General features: G+C 39.2%; 1 protein-coding gene across 1 annotated transcript in view; it reads left to right on the top strand.

Annotated features, from left to right (window-relative positions):
• MIER1 (MIER1 transcriptional regulator) overlaps positions 1–19,014 on the top strand; it is a 38,195-nt gene extending 19,181 nt beyond the window's left edge. The window contains exons 4-13 of the mRNA XM_069861954.1: positions 1,692–1,859; positions 4,863–4,995; positions 7,079–7,143; positions 7,450–7,522; positions 10,520–10,671; positions 11,232–11,313; positions 12,280–12,374; positions 12,902–13,029; positions 14,687–14,826; positions 15,671–19,014. Of these exons, the coding sequence (XP_069718055.1) occupies positions 1,692–1,859; positions 4,863–4,995; positions 7,079–7,143; positions 7,450–7,522; positions 10,520–10,671; positions 11,232–11,313; positions 12,280–12,374; positions 12,902–13,029; positions 14,687–14,826; positions 15,671–15,996 (1,362 nt within the window). The 3' untranslated portion in view covers positions 15,997–19,014. The remainder of the gene's footprint in view (positions 1–1,691; positions 1,860–4,862; positions 4,996–7,078; positions 7,144–7,449; positions 7,523–10,519; positions 10,672–11,231; positions 11,314–12,279; positions 12,375–12,901; positions 13,030–14,686; positions 14,827–15,670) is intronic.
• Positions 19,015–19,777: the final 763 nt, after the last annotated feature.

Here is a 19,777-nt window from a genome sequence, read left to right on the forward strand (position 1 = left end):
TCTTTGATAATTCTTACCTTTCCTGTCTTTTCAAAATCCTGAAATATGATAATACAGAAATAATTATTCGTATTTTAGCCTGGAGAGTTGCTGGCCCTTGGGGCTTTCGGAATTGTAATGGTACACTATTGGAAATTAAGAGGCTCTGCCTAAGGAAAATGTTGTAAATACCGTATCACTTTCCTAGATAACACTGGATAGTGTGCCTTTTACATAGTTCACACATACCTGAAATTGTAGTAAAAATTATTTTTAATTCTCAGTCTGTACATACAAATGGGATAGTGGGGAGGAGCGCTAAGTAAAGAGTGTATTACTTTCCAAAATGTGCTGGAGAACACGTGTTTGGCATTATGAATAGGATTGTTCTGTTAGCTGTACTGTCAGGTTTTAATGGAGGTCACGGTCCTGTCATATTGTCTGTGTCAGTAAAACATTGGTTCCGCACTTCTAAGAGTTCTTGCCATGACATGATATGACATACAGCAGAGATGTACACTGCAGACTAAGAAGAAATATTCAGAGGGGGCAGACATCTCTAAGTAGTCAACAAAGCGTTTGCTCTTGTGAGAGAGATGTTTTTAAAACGCTCTCTGAAAGTTTCTGCTCCAAAAAATCTCATCAGGGTTGCCATATACTGCCCTGGGGGCTGGATACTGAGGTATTAATAGCACTAAAGTAAGTGATTTGCAGACCTGGCAATTCATTTTTATTAATAAAGTGAATGCAATTGATAGCAGCTTGGGAGCCACTGAATTTGAGAACCGACTGTATCATTTAAGTGACTCTTCAGAGTGGACTAGCATTCCAAATATAAGGACTTTTAAATGTGCGCATATTTTAGCAGATTTGTCTCCAACTGTGGATGGTTTTCTGAGACAGATGGCTTAAAATGTGTATGGTTCTGTAAAGGTTGCTAGTATCTTTACCTGGATATCAGGTGAACCTGAATGTAAGGTGATACTTTGACCCTGTCCAACCTCTCATTTTTGTTTTGCCTGGAAGGGGGAGAGGCACAGAGACACACAGAGGTCTGTTTTGTCAAAGCCAGGATTGTAGAATTGTGTGGAATTGTCCCTGTAGCACAACTCCCCAAATGAAGATTAAGCTCCACATTCAAGACAGGTACTGTGTGTTCTGGCCCTTGTTCTGCCGAATTCTTGGAGACAAGAAAATCAAAAATCAATGCCTTGCACTAGGGCAAGTTTCCGCCTGCAAAACTGTCAGTATGTTAGCTGTTTGGGTGAAGCAATTGCTGCTGACACACATTTTATCTTTTTTTCCATGAATATGTACAAAGTACTGTAATTTGTTCAGGTAGTGTTTGGGTGTTAAGGGTAATACCAACCAGAACTGTTCCAATGAGGATTGTGTTCGCTCTGTGAACTGGGGGGGGGTATGATGTAACCATGGCAGCGCTCGTGTTTCCCTTTAAGAAATCATTGGTACATGAGGTCTGCTGTAAATTAACGAAGGATTGGGAAATAGAAGACTACACATTTTTCTTAGGGGCCAAAACTACTAATTTTGACTGTCCATTCATTTTGGAGTGGCCATTCTTTGCATACATGATCATCATCTGTCTGGTTTTGCTGTGTTACAGTTAAAGTGTACACCTTTAGGCTGCAGAATGGATGTGGGATGTGAAATAGTTTTGTTAATACCTCAAACTTTGTTTGGATGTTTATCAGGAAAGTGATATGCCAATCCAGGAGCTGCTTAGCCGTTATGGCTATGATGGTACCATTCCTCTCCAAGAAGATGAAGATGATGAAGATGATGAAGAGGAAGAGGAGGAGGGAGATGATGATGATGATGTTGATAACGATGACAACAGTGGCTGTAGCGGTGAAAACAAAGTAAGTTTGCACTACTTGAAAACTCATTTCATACTGCTGCTCTGTGCTAGACAGCCACTCAAGATGTCAAATCATTGCAGAAGTAATTAATAATATAGTTGATTTCAGATGCTTTGTGTACTAATCTCTAATGTTTACTTTTAATTGCCCATCTGTGTTTCTTTTCATTGCTCTTATTTTTGTCTGTATCATTCCAAACTGTTGTTGAGGCAAATTAGAGTACATGTGTACATATAACATCATGTCAGAAGGGATTATAATTGTCTTTCGGAATAGTCTGACTTCAAAACTAATGTTTTAAATGCCTGAAGGCACCTTTGTTGTCCTGGTTTCAACTGGAATAGAATTAATTTTCTTTCTCTAGTAGCTGGGGTAGTGCTGTGTTTTGTATTGGGGAATAAAAAAAAAAAATAGTGTTGGTAATGCACTGATGTTTTTAGTGGTTACTGAGCAGTTACAGACTTTTCAGCTTCTCATACTGGGCTGGGGGGTGCACAGGGAACTGGGAGAGAGGGCACAGCCAGGAGACCTGACCCAAACTGGCCAGAGGGAAATTCCACACCATATGGCATCAAGCTCAGTGTATAAACTGAAGGATTTGGCTGGGGGGCTGCAGTTGCTCAGGGACAGGATCTGTCAGCAGGTGGTGAGCAATTGTGTTGTGCATCACTCGGTTTGTATGTTCTGTTATCATTGTTACCTCTCTCTTCTGCAGTTCTATTAAACTATCTCAACCCACAACTTTCACTTTTTTTTCCATTCTCCCCCCCTTCCCTCTGTGAGAGGCAGGGATTGAGTAAGCGGCTGCATGGGGCTTAGTTGCTGCCTGGGGTTAAACCACTACATTTATAGGTATGGCTGATCACTTGTTCCAAGATGAAAAGCTGATCTATTGAAACTCAACAGTGAAGTTTGGGATTGAATTAAATGTGTCTCTGAGCACTGGAGATTGCTGCAGGTTTCCTAGCTTTAGCATTTTAAATTGTATTTTCTCAGCCTGGCAGTCTTGGTAGTACTTAAATTATTAACTGAGTCTGATGCTTCAAATATCTTTGCAAAATGTATAGTTTTGAACTTAGCTTTTTTAAAATCCTGCTCTGTGTGCTCTTAAAGTAAATGTCCTGATTTTAGAGTCTTTTCTACTTGTGTATGTCATACGTATTTGTAACAATCCTGTCCTGTCATGGGAACAGCTCTAAGTTCTCCACTACTGGTGCCATTCAGAGTTGTATCCTGAATTCCATTAAAATATGAAACCATTTGAATGTTCAGTAACAAAAAAGCTTAGGCATTAATGGAGGTCATGTTACTTAATCTGGCTTTAGAAAGGATGCATCTTGTTCTTTGATATCTTACCCATTTTAGAATCTCTGGAATGTGACACAGGGATGAGGAGTGATATATCTGATACAGAAAATCTTGGGATTTACAAACTCCTTTGACAGATGCTGTAAAAGTTTGCTATTTGTATGAGTTGAATAGTTCAAAAAGAAATAAAAGTACATAGTTCTGTTATGTCAGAAAAGGTTCAAGAAGCTGGAGAGGGGGAGAAACTTTAATAACATGAAATACGCAGAATTAAAATAAGCCACAGAAGTGTTTTATTTTGTTGTACTTGGTGGTGTTCCCAAAGTCTTGCTTTCTTCTTGAGTCCTTGTTTCTTGATTGCTTCCTGACACAGCTTCCGTCTCCTGTGTTCTCATGACCTCCTCTGTAGTCTTCAGTTCTGTTACCCGGTGATTTAAGATACTGTCTATCTTTTTTCTTAAATGGATGAAATCTCAGTGTTTGTCACTGCTGTCAGCAGCAAGAGGAGCCATCATTGTCCCTCTGTTGGGCACGAACACTTCCTAGCACGCTGTGGAAGCAAGTGCATTCCTGCCCATTGGCAGTGGTGGTTCCCAGTCCAGCACCGTAAACGCAGCCCGTGGGTTAACCTGATTGCAGGCTCCGTGCTGTGGCTGAATTGGATGAACACGTTCTCATATTCCACATGTTTCAATAGGGTGGGAGCAAGGGTGGTGGGGAGGACTGGGCACAAAGAGAGGTGGGTAACCTGCTATGATTGTTTGCCTTGGGTCACAAGAATGAGAGCTCTGAAATGCTTGCATGCTCTTAGCAGAGAGGCAGTAAAATACATCTGCGGGGGTGGAATGATTTTATAAATCATTCAGGCTTTCTCTGGAAGCTTTCCGCAGCTTATTTAGCTATACTGCACTTAGCTATTCTCTATTTTTAATCTGCTTTAAGCTGCACATGTGATAATACTCTGGCTGCTGGTAAAGGTACAAACATGTGCTGTGCCTAATGCTGCTGTGTTAGAACTAGCAAGTGTAAGTGCTTGCAACGTAGTCATAGAGCACATAAAGCATAGTGACAACATGCATTGAAATAGAAGGTACTAATACTTTTTTTACCTTTATCATTTTAATTTTTTTTAATTGTAATAATTCCAATGGTTGTTGTGGTTTATTGTCTAATGTACAAGCTTGTTTGAATTTTTGCTCTTTTGATGACTTGCTGTATGTACTCGAGTCTCCTGATAATGCTGTTCCTGTGGGCTTGAAGCACATTACTGCTGTCGTGTTGATTGAGAAAAGTATAACGAGTAAATAATTTCTCCTCTTTTTATTCATAAGAAAAGGGTTTAAAGACCAAATTAAAATTTAAAGTTAAATGAAATCAAGTGAAAACTGCAAGGATTTCCTTGACTGATTTAAAGAACTGGATGTGATATTTAATTGTGGTTCATATTTCTGAATAGTATGTTGGAGTCTGACTGTTAAATTGATCTGCTTAAAATCCTGGTCAGTAAATATTATGTTGTGCTTACACATTTGTTGTAGCTTAGTCTGGACAGGCCAGAATCTATACAGTCCCTTCAAATCAGATTAAAGGTGTTTGGGTTTGATATATCAACAGTTTTGGAAAAAAATATTGCCAAAATAGTGTTTGTGACATACAAGGGATGGCTGTTCTCCTGTTTGCTTTTTTATATTTAAGGAGGAGACCATAAAAGATTCATCAGGTCAGGAAGATGAGACACAGTCATCTAATGACGACCCAGCACCATCTGTTGCTTCTCAAGATCCACAGGAGATAATTCGCCCTCGTCGATGTAAATATTTTGACACAAGTATGTACAGTTTAGTGCTAAGCACAGTAATCTCAGTATGATTGACCTTTGGTTAAGAGCAGCTCTAGTTAACTTAGTATTCTGTTTCTGAAATTGCCTGTTGATACCTATAAACATTTGTTTGCTCTCTCTCGTCACACTGTTCTTTGTTATCTTTATGCTCAAGATAATAGGCAATTAAAAGTCCTATTTTTAGCTGAATGCTAAATCTCCTCTGCAGATAGGAGACGCTGTATAAGGATGCTCAGTATATGCTCTCCTTAAAAGAAAGAATTAAATTTGTGGAAAAATTTAAATTGCTTTGGTTTTGAAAAAGCAGGTAAATCCTGCCATGACGCTGCTTCCGAGTGTTGTGACAGTCCAGTGTGGGATCCCACAAACTGGTTCGTGCATCTGTGCTCTTCAGAAAAATGTTCTTGTGCACAGAACAGGTTGCGGTAAATGACTGGTTAGTGTGATATTCCTTTACCATTGTAATTCCTTCTGCCAGTTCACAGTAAGGACACTGATAAAAATATTTGCAAGTAAGAAATGGACTGTTCCAACTCCATAATTGCTGCACAGTGTGCAATTGTTGTAACAAGGACTGGTGACAGCAGGTTACGTGCTCATTCAAAGATGAGTCCAACTGAAGAAAAAAGTAAAAGCTGAAATGTACTAGAAATAGAACCTCAAATTTCTTCAAGATCATTAATACAGAAGAGAAAAGCAATGAAATCTGAAAAGGGCCAATAGATTGTTAAACCTAGGATAACAAGGGGAGAGGTAATGATGGAGAGAATTTCTTCAAGAGTTCTATATTTGATGCTGTTGTCAGCATTGTGGACTGATTATTTTCTCTTGTTTTGTTTAAAAGTCAGTTTTGTATCCATCTGAGGCTGTTGAGCAAGTGTTACATTACTTCTGTGGCAATCTTAATGTGATCTGAACTTTTTAGTATTGAGCTGTCAGCAAGGCCCTTTGGTCAACAGATATTTTACCTTTCTGTGATGGGTGTGACTATCATTGATGTTTGAATTCCTACTCTTCTATGTTTCAACAAAGCTAAGTTTCCTTACGGTACCTTATACGTGATAGTTATTAGCCATGACATTGTAGAAATGCAGCTTTCTAATCTGTAGTTCATTTTAATCAAAGAATGCCAAGGAACCTCTGCGTGCAGAGGATTGCAAATATCTTAAATGAATTCTACTTTTTCAACATAGCGTTAGCGTAATTCGTGTGTATTGCACTAGGTTTGGACTTATTTTCAATGTTCAGCTGCATATAGAACATAATTTAATGTACAAGTAATTTTAGTGCTGATATTATCACGTTATACATAAACCAGATATCGCAGTTCTTTTCAGTCCATTGTGGAAGACAGCTAGCCTGTATCCTAAAGAGCTTAAAATGTTTATCAGTCCTTATCTGAAATAGTCTATTTTAAATGCTGGTGTGCATCTCTGAGCAGTACAGCCAAGCCTGCTAAATCTCAGTAAGACTGAGAAAAGCACACGTGAAGGTGTCTCACAGATTATATTCAGTGTCAGCTGCTGGATGGGGAGAACAGCAGCAGTAACAAGCTAGGAGCAACTTGAAAATTGTGTTGGAACCCACATGTGGATGCCCAATGTCCACATAAAAATACTTTCTGCAAATGACTGTTGTAAATTTGGATGTGGATCAAATGAACTGCTTCAAAGCTGGGTGAGGGAAAGCAAATTTTAATTAGGTAGTAGTAGAATTGATGGATATATTCATGTGTGCCTTAACTTCTCAGAGCCTGTTGTGTCTCATAATCCATTCTAAATGTGAACATTGAGTGGGTGGTTTTTTAAAGTTGTCAATACTGAAGCATTTATTATTGTCACTAAAACTGCCATTTGCCCTTGTGTGGTATTTGATAAGATGGCAGTGAGGTAGAGCAGGGTCGCATGGGGCTGGAGGTTGATGGGCTGAGAGGCTGGACCCTGTGGCTCCATCGTTCTTGCTGTGATGTCCCATGGCCTCTCACTCTGCCCGCTCTGCTGGAGGCTGCTCTTGCCGTACAAGGGCCCTATCACAGCTCATCCTTTGTAAATGTTTGAACACTTCCTTGTAGATAGTGAAATAGAAGAGGAATCTGAAGAAGATGAAGATTATATTCCCTCAGAAGACTGGAAAAAGGTAAATACTAAAGACTGTTTAAAAAGCTTGAATTTCATGAGCAATGAATAGACCTGTTACCTAGTAGCTCCGAACTGTTTATATCATCAAATCCTTTCCAGTTTTTCCCTGTAAATGTAATTTTAATAGTAAGGAGTCTTAAATAAAAAAAAAAATTCCATTTCCAAATAGTACCTGTTAACTGCATTTTTACATTTTTAACAATGGAAGTTTTAAGGGGTAAAAAAGACATGGTCATTCTCTTTGCTAACAAAAAATATCACAGCTGTGGTTGCCTAACTTCTTCTTTCTGTTATTTCAAAACAGGAAATCATGGTGGGCTCTATGTTTCAAGCTGAAATTCCAGCTGGCATATGCAAATACAAAGAGAATGAAAAAGGTGAGACTTTACACTGTTCCCATTATTGCTATATTTGAGATTATTTTCTGATGGGGAGAAATAAAAGATTTGATTGATGTCAAGTGTCTCACTTAATAGAAGGGCTCCTTCAAGTGAAAAAGTGAACCATCTCTCAAACTGTAGTCCATCCTGTACTTCATTATCAGAATTTGAGTCTTGGAAGGGAAAAAGAAAGGTTATATTGCTGGCCTACTGCCCATAGAACCTTATATTCTAATTTGGTCCTATACATGAGCTTTCTGTGTAGCTTATGTTATACCTAGTATATTTAATTTATGTGAAAGGAAATAGATAATAAAGAAGTTATACTGCTGGAATTGGATTAACATGTTAAAAGAGGCAAAAATGGTACCAGCAGCTTTGATTTTCACATTCTAGAACTCGTCACACAATATTAATGAACTTCCTGTTCTACTTTTGCTTTTTTGTCCAGGAACTTTTACCTCCCTCAGAACCAGAGCCTTTGGCTCTATACTGTCAATGCAATCGAGTCAGGAAAGGTAGACACAGTTTAATCCCAGCTGTGAGTTTAAAAGAAGCAAATTTTCCTGCTTTTTCAGCCGATTACTAAGAATTTGTTTACATTGCAGGTTAGTCTGAGACTGTGGCTTTTGTATATAAGTTAGTTTTTAAACTAACCAGCATAAAACTGGGTGCCTTTCTAGAACCTGAGTATATGCTCAAGTAGTAGCAGTTGTCTTGCTTCAAACTCTAGGCTGCGGTAACTACACTGTAGCCTGATCTCACTAGAAACTGTCTCAAAAGAGATATAGAGCAGGCTCACGCTGAAGCTGGCACATTCTGTCAGCTCTGGAGAGCTGGGAGATAGAGGAGAATGTAGTTTGAAACTCTGAGGAATCAGGAGCTTCCATTCAAAGCAGAAAATGACAAATCAGAAAAGATCTGCTTTTTAGCTGTGAAGAAGTTGCTCTTTGCACACTTTCGTGCTTCTGTCTGAAAATAGAGCTTGAACTCTGTATTTGCCTGAGATGTAGTAATTTTTGCTTTACAGGTCAGTCACTTGCTTTACCTGGTATTTACTCAGCTCTAAATGGCTTCTGGCCTCCAATAATAAAAAAGATATAGCTGCATTGTGCATTGCAGTAGCCTGTGTAAACCAGTGTTTCATAGTCCTGCACGCTGCTGTCTGCACAACCTAGAACCTACGTCATGGGCAAAACCCATTGAGGGGGGAAAGTTAAATTTTCACTAGTGATGCTAGGACTATTTTAGTTTTATATTCCAGTGGGGTTTTATATCTTCTGCCACTTCTTTTCTTTCTGCTGTGTTTTGGATTTAATCTTTGACAGGAGTATTGCCTGGAGTATTAGTGAAGCTTGAATAGTTGAAAAATAAATGTCTGAGACTGTATTTAGTACTTTCATGTACGTACACCATCATCTTAGTTGTTCTCTAATGAAGGGGAAATTCTAACTGTAAAATTCCCAGACACTAAGAAGGCTGGTCCTTTCTCATCCAGACTCACAAGCAAGAGCATGGAAATGCTCTCAAGAATAACCACGTTGTTCAGAATGTGTTCTGACTTGCTGTCGTGAGGAAAGAACAGCCATGTAATCTGTGCTAAGCAAATTACAGTGGGCTTGTTCTCTGAGAAGGATGACTGGAGATGAGATTAGCCACTATTAAACAATCTTGTGTTATAAAAAGTCTACACCATTAAAATATATGTTTTCAGAAGGCTCTGAAAACTGAAAGGTGCTGAAGCTGCGCTGACACATATGGAATGCTGTCATTCTTAAATATTGCAGTGTGCTTGGCTCACATCATTAAGGATGGCTTAGAACTGATTATCTGTTGAAGAGAATTGTTGCTTCTACTGGAGTTTGTATCCCGAGGTACCTAGTATCCTTGTTCTTAAATGAGAAACCAAGCATCAGATTATGACTAGCCTTAGTGGAAAAAAGCTCCTAAAAAATTGTTGGAAGCTGTTTCCAAAGAATACTTTGCTTGTGAAATGAGGCTGTCTCTCTTTACAGAGCACTTAATTTTCCTTATCAGTTTTGGCTTTTTATTTGTAGTCTACTTTCATGTTAAAAACCACTTTTTTACAAGCAGAGATGCCCCTAGCTGCTGCTCTGACCTTCCCACTTCCACAGAATGCTACTGTCTCCCCTGCCTGTGCTGACCATTCTTTCACAAGTGTTCCCTCCTGTATTCTCTTGTTGAAAAAGAGTCAAAGGTGCTTGCCAAGCTAGGAATCATTGTTGAAGTTATTTTCTGTGTGTTTTTTGTAAGGCTATCTTTCATTTGAGGACTGAGGCACAAGAAAGCCCTGGATACTTTCCTGATTCTATTTTTTAATAACCTGAATTTTACTTTGTTTTGCTGTATTGGTATTTCAATCCTTTAAAGCTTGTCGGTTCTTCAAAATAAAAATGAGAGATAATTCAGAGGAGAAGCAGTGGACCTTTTCACTGGCTTTTGCCAGCAATGGTGGTTGAGACTTTTATATTTAGTGTTCCAGATACCTGGTAGTGTTCTTAGCGCCATTTTTGGTGATGCACGGTTTGGTATTATGTGACTGATCTTAATTGTTGTGCAAGAAAACATATATATTGAGTTTCTGAAATACTTTCCCGTGTCTGTGGCTGCCATCAACAAAACTGCGGGAAAAAGCGTGCTGGGTGGGTCACTCAGAGTCTGTGTTGGGTGATGCTGCTGCCTCCTGATGTAAGTGGCTTCAGGAGGACAGGGAAAGGGGAGTTTCATAAATGGGTCCTAGAATCTAGAGCACAGATTATGGCAGAGATTTGAAGACAACATAAGTTACGGCATCCCAGTCACTTGGATCACTGCACTCATGAGAACATCCTTTGCCTGGCCTTATGTGTGTTCAGGGCTTGTGTTGGTGCTCCAGTGATCTTCCAAGATTTCATAATAACTTGCTTTATAAAAGAGAATAAACTTCTGTAGTGCTGTTTTAGCTTATTTTTCTTTTTCCTGTGGATAATTCAGTGTATGAAAATGTTGACCAGCTGCTGTGGAATCCTGACTTCTTACCTGAAGATAAAGTGATTGAGTTCCTAAATGAAGCATCAAGGCGTACGGGTGATGAGAAAGGCCTAGATGCAATTCCTGAGGGATCACATATTAAAGACAATGAGCAGGTATATAACGATAATTAGGACTTCTAGTTTAATATTACAGAATGAATTATCCCTTTATTTTATTTTACTCTCAAGGATTAAATTATGTTTGAAACAGCTTTATTATTCCTTGTGGACCTTGTTGAAATGGAAATGTGATCATTTTTTTACCTTTTAACAAATATTGAATTGTTAACGTAGGTTTAAACTTGCTTTATGCATCAGTGGATTATTTGGTATAAAAGTAATTGTGTATGAATGAGTTTTGTTCTTTGAGTTACAGATTTTTTTAAAGCTGCATGAATGCATACATACAAAAACCCCATCAATTTTACAAATGTATGCAGTGGACGAAAATGTTGAAATACTTTACCTGGATATGTACTTGCTTAGGTAATTTGAGATTTGTAAATTTAAACAGAAGAAATATGTCTTTGTGATCTCTTAAATTATATTACATTCATCCAAAGACTTAATTTTTAATCTTTTCTTCTTCAGTGATTTACCACGTATGCTTCTGTGGCACAACATAAACTGAGTGTTATCTATAATATTAAATGTACGACTTTTCATCTTTCTAGGCATTGTATGAACTAGTTAAGTGCAATTTTGATACTGAAGAATCATTACGGAGGCTGAGATTTAATGTGAAAGCAGCCAGAGGTGAGCATACACTGAAAGCTAAGTTTGTTGTTGAACTCTCATTTTATTTGTTATGCAGGTTTTGGGTTTTGCTGTCAACAGACTGAGCTTGACTGCAAATAAGCCTTAGTTATCAGTGCCTATTTAAATGCAGCCTTCAGTGAGTCTCTTGTTCTCTGAGAAAATGGAATTATCAGATGTAGTATAAAGAGGTACATGCTCAAAGAAGGTGTGTTAATTAATTTCCAGTTAATAGCACTTGATATTTATATCTATGACTTTAATTATAATTTAAAATTTAAGATCACTTCTAGCAATGGAGTTGTGTGTTTCTTGGATAATTTTTTCCTTGTTCTTGTAAACCTTCTCAGTCATCAAAGTTAATAGAACGAATGTGAAATGTGAAATTAAATAATTCATAATTTTAAGTAAAGGAAAATTAATATCTAACCCTTTTATTTTAAAAAGTATAACACTAGAAAGACCCTGGTTTTAAAGAAGCTTTTGGAACCTTAAGCATTTCCTGTTTTGCTCTTGCTCTCAGTAAAGACGACCTCATTCCATATCCTTTTTCCTCTGCTTCTTCCAAATACCAGCAACCAGTCCATAGCCTAAACTTCGTGCTGTGTCCTGGCTGGAAGGATAGCGGCTTCCTTTGTTTCTAGGGGAAAACAGTAGGTCTTAAGCCCTTCTTCCTCTTCCTGCTGCCTAGTAATTTTCCCCATGTGGCAGGGCTGGAGTTAGGGACTGTTTATAACAATCGCTACTGACTGGCTACTTAAGGCTGCCAAATTCCCACCTACTCACTAGAAGGGAGGATTTTCATTTTTATACTAGTCAGTGAAGTTTCTGGAGGCAGTTCTCATTTAGTCAACAGATGGTGAAAGAAATTTGAATACCGTATATGTTTTCTGTCACTTTGGTTTTCTTTTTTTGACCGTGTGCTTTTTTGTTAAGTGTTTTCTTTATTGCATTTTGTTGCTATAGAAGAATTATCTGTTTGGACGGAAGAAGAATGTAGAAATTTTGAACAAGGGTTGAAAGTCTATGGCAAGGATTTTCATGTGATTCAGGCAAATAAGGTAAACACTGATTTTAATTGTAGTTCTCACATTTTTAAAAAAGTAATGTAATTGTAAATAAATTCTTATCCTCAGCTTCCTTCACAAATGACTATATTTACTCCTTATAATTTTTACTATGTATATGTCCAAATTGGTGTCTCAAAATCCACAATCCTCAGTAACTCTGGCCATGAAAATAAAGTTCAGAAGAGGGCAAAACACCTGCTGTGCTTACATACAGGGACCATATGCATTCCTGCAGTCTTAGTGTGGCCTTGAATAGACTGGTGAAGCAGACTGGAATATTCCTCCTGAAGCTGTTCCTTGTAGCACCTCACGATATCTTCGGTATTCTTAGAAACACTGTCAGACTTTGCATTTTACTTTCTGGGCCACTGAAATTTTGTGTCAATAGTTTCCACTATTTCCTGTGTTTTATAAAGAAGCATTGATTTTGAATTTCACATCTTTTGATTTGAATGGTAGCTTTCTTTGCCAAAAATGTATTTAAATTAATCAAAACTTGCATTGCATGTATTTCCTAGGTACGAACAAGATCAGTCGGTGAGTGTGTAGCATTTTATTACATGTGGAAGAAATCAGAGCGTTACGATTTCTTTGCGCAGCAGACACGATTTGGAAAGAAGAAATACAATCTTCATCCTGGCGTAACGTAAGACGTGCATTATTTTTACGTGTTTACATGTTGAATCTAAATCCTTCTTTTATATTGCTGTAATCTGAAATGGTACGACAGCTTATGGATTCCATAGTCCCAGTCTGCAGCAGGAAAACAGCCAAGGTGTAAGAAAGGCTTACTAGTTCCTGTAATGTAATTTCTAAAATATATTTATTTGGAATAAGGCCAACGATTTACATTGAACCCCTATTTCATCTATTTTGTTTTCTGTTTAAATGTTTCACAAATGTAACATTTCTGCAACTATGTGAAATTTTTAAAATACTTGTTTTACTTGAAATATGCATTTTATAGGAAGGCATTAGTCACAGGTTTTAGGTGGGATTTGTGCTACACACTGTAGTATATTTTTGACAAGTATTGTTTGGCAAGAATTCTGGTCAACACAGTACCTGATACTAGGGCTTTTTTAGCCGTGTGTAGCTCCTTTCCCCATCATGTCTGCTAGACAAAGAGGGGAATGTCTGTACATAGCTGTGTGGTGACCTCCCTCAAATCTGAGCAAGTGAGCCAACATATTCTTCTGCCCTTCATTCCAGGGCTGTGATTTTAGTATCCCACTCTTTCCGCTGACTTTCTCCAAGTCTTTTGACTATTATTTTTAATTCTCATTTGTTTCTGGCTTCTCTGTTCATCCTTCTTTTTAATATTATTGTTTCTTTAAACATCTTAGAACTGTGTGGTGGACTGTTGAAGCGAACTTGCATTGTGACGTTAAGAGTTACCATCTGTGGCTTTGTAAAGCAGAGCGTTACAGGAAGGCACTCGGAGCTGCTGGGATTTCTTTACCACTTGTCAGGGACTGTCTGTCTCCCTCTCTTCTTTCGTCTGGGTTTTCAGTTTTTTTCCCATTCTTGCCCAAATTAGTCAATGTCTGGTTGTTAATCACTTAAAACATCCTCTGATTCTTTTGCAGTTGACTGCATGTGGTGATCAGAAGAAGTGTCATGAATGATTGTACTTGTCTATGCTTGACTGCTTTTGCAGATAGATATGGGAACTTAGGGTGCAGTATCAGTTCCAGAATAATTAGGTGTGAGGTTATGTTGTTACTGAAGTTATTCCAGACTAATACCATACATACAAGGGCTTTACCAACAGTTCATAAGAGAGTTACTATTAGTGACTTAAATTGTAGGTCTGTAATAGATTTCAGATATGGAAATGTCTTAAACTGAAGTTTTTCATCGGCTTTTAACTTTACCCCTTTTGCAGCTGTATGTGCACAAAACTAAGTTACTTTAATGGTACGTTATCACTGCCGCAGCAAATTGCAAGAGCTTAGTGTGAACCTGCCTGAGAGCATCACCTTGAAAACCTCGTCCCCAACATCACAGCATCCTGCTTGCACGTGATCCTGTGGGACTTAGCATAAGCACAGGCTGAATTTATATACACTGGCTGTAGCAGTCAGTCAGCAAATATGTAGTTGCTGTAGACAAACCATACCTGGGCCAATCAACACAGGAGATCTTCAAGTTGTTGACTTTGCTAGAGAAGTCTGCATTTCAAAAAACACACAGTGTGAATGGGCTGCACTTGTGGTACATGCAGGGAGTATTTTTGTGCAACTCACACCAATCCTTTACACAGCAAGGGCAATGCTGAATTTGCCGTTTCTGTTCTGTAGGGATTATATGGACCGTCTCCTGGATGAAAGCGAAAGTGCTGCTTCCAGCAGAGCTCCGTCCCCTCCTCCAACAACTTCCAACAGCAGCACCAGCCAGTCGGAAAGGGAAGACAGCACAACCAGCAACAGTAATCAGAATGGTAAGTGTGTGCCCTGTCCCTCCTAAACAGGGTTGCCAAATCGTCGCAGATGACAAGCCAAATGAGAAGTCCAGCTTGCTCTCCAAAACCAAGTCTATTTTAGTATTAAATGTTTTTCCGAGGTGTCAGCAGCTACATGTTTGCATTTAGCCAGTGTTCACATATGGATAGATCTTCACTAGGATCTTCCTTTTGTATGTAGACAATCCGTTATTGTCTTCTGTTCTGTATTGTCTTCTGTCTGTGCAGGGGTGTAGTGGTAACTGTGAGGAGCCCCATGCAGGATACTTAAAACAACAGAGATGGGAACTGGCTATCATGTAGCTCACTAGTGCTTTTCCAGTGCTTGTCTCAGGAACACTGTTAGCTCTTCTTAACAGACCTGGGGCACTGAAGGGCGGTTAAGAATGGGAGAAGAGCGCAGAGCATGATCACTTGCGAAGGAATCAGAACTCAAAAGCATGGGAGAGCTGTTCCAAAGGAGCTGAAGTGAAAGCAGTATCAAGAGGAGGGAGCAGTTTGGGGGCTGAAACAGATTGTGAAAGTCAAGCAGAAGCTACAGAAACTGCCCAGGTGAGGCCAATCTGCCTGCACCATGTCCATTTATGGGATTCCAGGCCATTTTCTTGCCTGCTTTTGCTTACAGGGGCTTCCATACACTGTCATGATACGTCTGTCGGGTATGTGTATGCAGATAAATCGCTCAGTCACCACACAGTGAGGATAGGGAGAGCAGGATTTAGTTCAATGGGCTAGTTAGACTTCTGCTTTGTTGACCTGTCAGGGATTGTTCTGTTACTGCTTACACTTGTGTTCCCTTTCTTGCGGTGTGTCTGTAACGCAGGAGTGTCTGCTAATGGGCCAGGTGAGGTGTCAAATAAAGATGAAGCAAAAACCGAAGGACTGCATGTAAATGGACCTAACAGTGGCAAGAAAACACCTCACACGGATCTGGATACAAATGGGTATGAAACTGAAAACCTTTCCATTGACCCAAAACTTGCTCATTCAGCTTCAAGAAATGAAAGTGATTTTGAAGAAAAAAATGAAAGACCTTTAAAAAGAAGAAGAATTAACAGCAATGGAAAAGAGAGTCCAGGTTCTTCAGAGTTCTTCCAAGAAGCAAACTCACATGGAAAGGTTGAAGAACTAGAAACTTTGGATGACTGAATACTGGGAGCTGATTTTATTCCTTGGAGTAAATTTTGGGTGTCTAAAATTTTCAGGGTTGATGGGTTACCTTACAAAATCCAATTCCGTAAAGCAATCTGCTGAGACTTTTTTCTAATACCTTCTAGTTGGCTCTTAAGACCTGATTATTTCTTTTTTTCAGTGCTGCAAAGCAGTAGGAGAATATTCCATTTCTCAGAGTTGGCAACTCTAGTCCTGGGAAATCAAAGGCCCTAAAAAATGTGAGAAACAAATCACTGAGTTTCTGCAAAAACAATCCCAGCCTAATACATTAAAGAAATTTCTGTGTATAATTATAAAATACACCAGTTAAGCATTGTACAAGTGAACAAAGCATCCTATTTGAAGCGGGGGGCTGGTTCAAATGTTGTAGGAAGGTAAAATGAATTAAAGAATGCCAAGACACGCATCAGAGCAGGCGCAGAGACTTTCAGCCATGCTAGGAAGAGGGAAACGTCATCCCATTGTTAAGGAACCCTTATGAATCCTGAAAGTTATGAGCACAACTATTTTTATATATAGAAGTTTTTAAAGGTAAATAAATAAACCAGGTCAGGTTTGTATATGTAAAATTGTTGACATCAATGATGTCTTTCCATATTCTTTATCTGGACTAAAGAAATACATTCTGTATTTTTCCAGATTTCTTTGTAGCCTTTGAAAGATTTTTACAGTACTTATGGCTTGATTGAACTGTCCTTTCTTAAAACAAAAGCTTGTATAATTTTCTTAACTTGTACAGTTGGTAAACTTTTATGAGAGAATTGATATCCTGAGTCTAACGTCAGCTTCGTTTTATTTTGCTGAAGTCTTTTCTAAAAAAAATCCAGCAAAAAAACCCCAAACCAAACCGATTGACTTAAAAAATGCTTATTAGTCTTGTATATTTTGTTTTCTTCTCAGAAAACAGTGAAAAATTAACATCAAGAATGGTTACAAGCCTTTTGATTTTGAAAACGTTATTTTTCATAGTTCTGCTTTATGGCAAAGTGTGACTGTAATAATTTGTTGAGTGTGATCTTTGAGTTGCACAAATTTTCTTGCTTTCATTATATTTTTTCTCCTTTTATTTTGAGCTCAGATAAATTTCATGTCAGCCAAATGCTTAAGTTTACTAAACCTTGTTTGCAGGTGTTAGTTTATCCATCGCTTTATTTGCAGTCTGTCTGTTGTCTTCTACATTTCATGGAGCACAGAAAGGGCAGGAAATGGGTCCAGGGATTCTGACTGTACGGGTTAGAAATGGATGTGCAGCTGGGAGCCTCATCTTGAATTTCTGAGAACTCATGGACCTCACATGGATGAGTATTTCATCGGGAGCAGAAACATCACACACACACAGGCAGTACAGCGTTTACACGTAGAGACATTCAGTATATGGAGAGTTGAGGGTGTAAGAAGTGGGAGTGGGTATGGATAACTTTTAGGATTAAACTGCAAGAAACAACAATTCTTTATAAAAGCACGTGAAGGGAGTGATGCTCACTGGCCCAGCAGAACAGTCTGAAAGTGGTTGAAGTAGCTTTTACAGCCATGAAATAGAAAGGGTTTTCATACTAATGATTGGGTTTAAATTTTTTTTTAAGCCACAGCTACACACCTACTGTATTAAAAATAGGAACAATTGTTCATTTGTATAATTTGCAACTTTATCTCCTCCTCCTGTGGCTTACAGGTGTTGTTAGTTTTTAGTTGGTTAATTTTACTTACAGTTTCTGAGTCTTCATGATTCCAGTTTTAAATGTACGGTCCTATGGTTTGAAACTAATATATCAACCTATAAAACCCAACTGCTAAGTGGTTTGTTTGTTTTGTTTGCTTCTCAACTACCGTGTACTTGGACATTGTGGTCATTAATGAGCGAAATTCGTTGGATCCGGCTTGTCTCTGTCACCACAATGAGTTCCTGGAGTGTATTAACCTGCTGTTCCCAGGGATGTTGTGGATGATCCGATCTGGCTGGTTCAGCTGTCGTGCAGAAGCTGACATCTCCCTAGAACTACCAATCCACGTGGAGAGTCACACCAGGAAGGTTCATTAGGGTATTGCCTGCATTAATCAGTTAATTAAGTGATAATTGCTTTAGTAAGGGGTTGCTGTGAACTTTACAGTCAGTTTTACTAACAAAACCCACAGTATCCCAGCCTTAGATCAGGGCTTGAGATTGTTTCAGACCGAGGGTAGCGCAGTGCTTCAAAGTGTCTTTGCAACTAGAACCCTGTTTTCCATTTTATTTTTATGCATTTTTGTTTGCAAGTTGGAAATACTTCCAAAAAAGTGATAGGAAAGTTTATAAGTGAATTGTCTCAGGCTTGTGTGTGAAATACAGCACTGTGTATATTTTCAGGAATGTTGCTTTGGTTTTTATCTTAACCTTTTTATGGCGATACGTAGAAGAGACCTGACATTCCATAATCAATAAGTATGTAACGCTCAGCTAGACTTTATGAATACTTAATTATAATTTACACTTTGTTTATGCTGGTGTTTTATACAATACTTCGTCCGTGTTCTTCAAAATGCAGCCACTGTAACTTGATAAGTCATTGCACTACTAAAGCTATTTAAAATTCTAGAACTACAGAAATTTTGATTTAATTTAAGAAGCCTTTGGTGCAGTTTGGAGCCCGGAAGGGGTTGATCATGTACCCAAAGATGGTTTTTTGCGTCACAAAGATCACAAGTCACATGTGGCACACGGGTTCAGTTTCAAGCACTGTTGTGATGGGTTCAGCTGGAACTGGTGTCCTGGGTTCATGTCGTGCTTCAGGACTGCACTTGAACAGAAAATCCAGTTCAACAGCAGAGATCCTTCCTGGGCTTTCTCAAGGGTTAACCGTGAGATTAAAGAAACCAACCACACACACACATTTACAAATTAGTTTTCTATGGTTTTCCACATACAGTAATTTTGCACTGTTAGTAATTCCCTTCTCTTACTCCCCACTCCTTGTCTGCAATTCTGAAAAAGCTTATTAAAATATTTTTTTAAACATACTGTGTGCATAAAAAATTCCTGAGTTTCTTTGAAAACAGCTGGCAGAGCATCTCTGCTTACAGAGAACAGATGCCCCATCGCCTGGCAGCAGTGGGATGCCGACTCCATTACTGCTGGGGAAGCACTGCAGAAACACCCCCCCCTTTTCTGATTAAACTGGGACCTGTTTCATTCCCCTAAGCCCAACTGGCTCTCGCCTCCTCCTTCCCTAATGCTTTCTCAGGGCGGTTGCAGAGCAGAGGGAGAAGAGGTTGGTGCTGCCACAGAGGCAGCCAGGCCCAGGAACAGCAGCAGCAGCTGCCCTGGGTCACAACCTAGTGGTTTTTATTTCTAAGTCCCAGCACTGCCCTCACCTGCAGGCGGGCAGCCCCAGGGCCCCCTGGCAGAAGGCGCAGCAGGGCCTGGGGACAGAGCAGCCTTGCAGGCAGAGCACCAACAGTGTTCTGGGAAGAGCACCAAGCACCTCCCAGCGCCCCTTTCCCCCGACACTGCACCTCAAGGCCACCTAAGAGCTGGGTAAGGGGAAAAGACTGATATAGCAAAGCACGAGGGTGAGGTGTTGGGCTCAGTGAGCTACGAGGAGGGTTTTTTCCCCCTCCATTAAGATCTTTTCCTCAAAGAATATTTAAAACCCAAGCAACATCCCTCACACCAGGTGGGGATTCTGGGGAGCCTGGCCACAGCCCTGGTTTATTTGGCCCCGGCCTCTCCATCAGCACCAGCCTTTCTCCTCTGGGTGCTCCAGGGCCAGCTCCTGGCGAA

Source organism: Phaenicophaeus curvirostris, chromosome 8, assembly GCF_032191515.1.
Source record: "Phaenicophaeus curvirostris isolate KB17595 chromosome 8, BPBGC_Pcur_1.0, whole genome shotgun sequence".
Classification (NCBI taxonomy): Eukaryota; Metazoa; Chordata; class Aves; order Cuculiformes; family Cuculidae; genus Phaenicophaeus; species Phaenicophaeus curvirostris.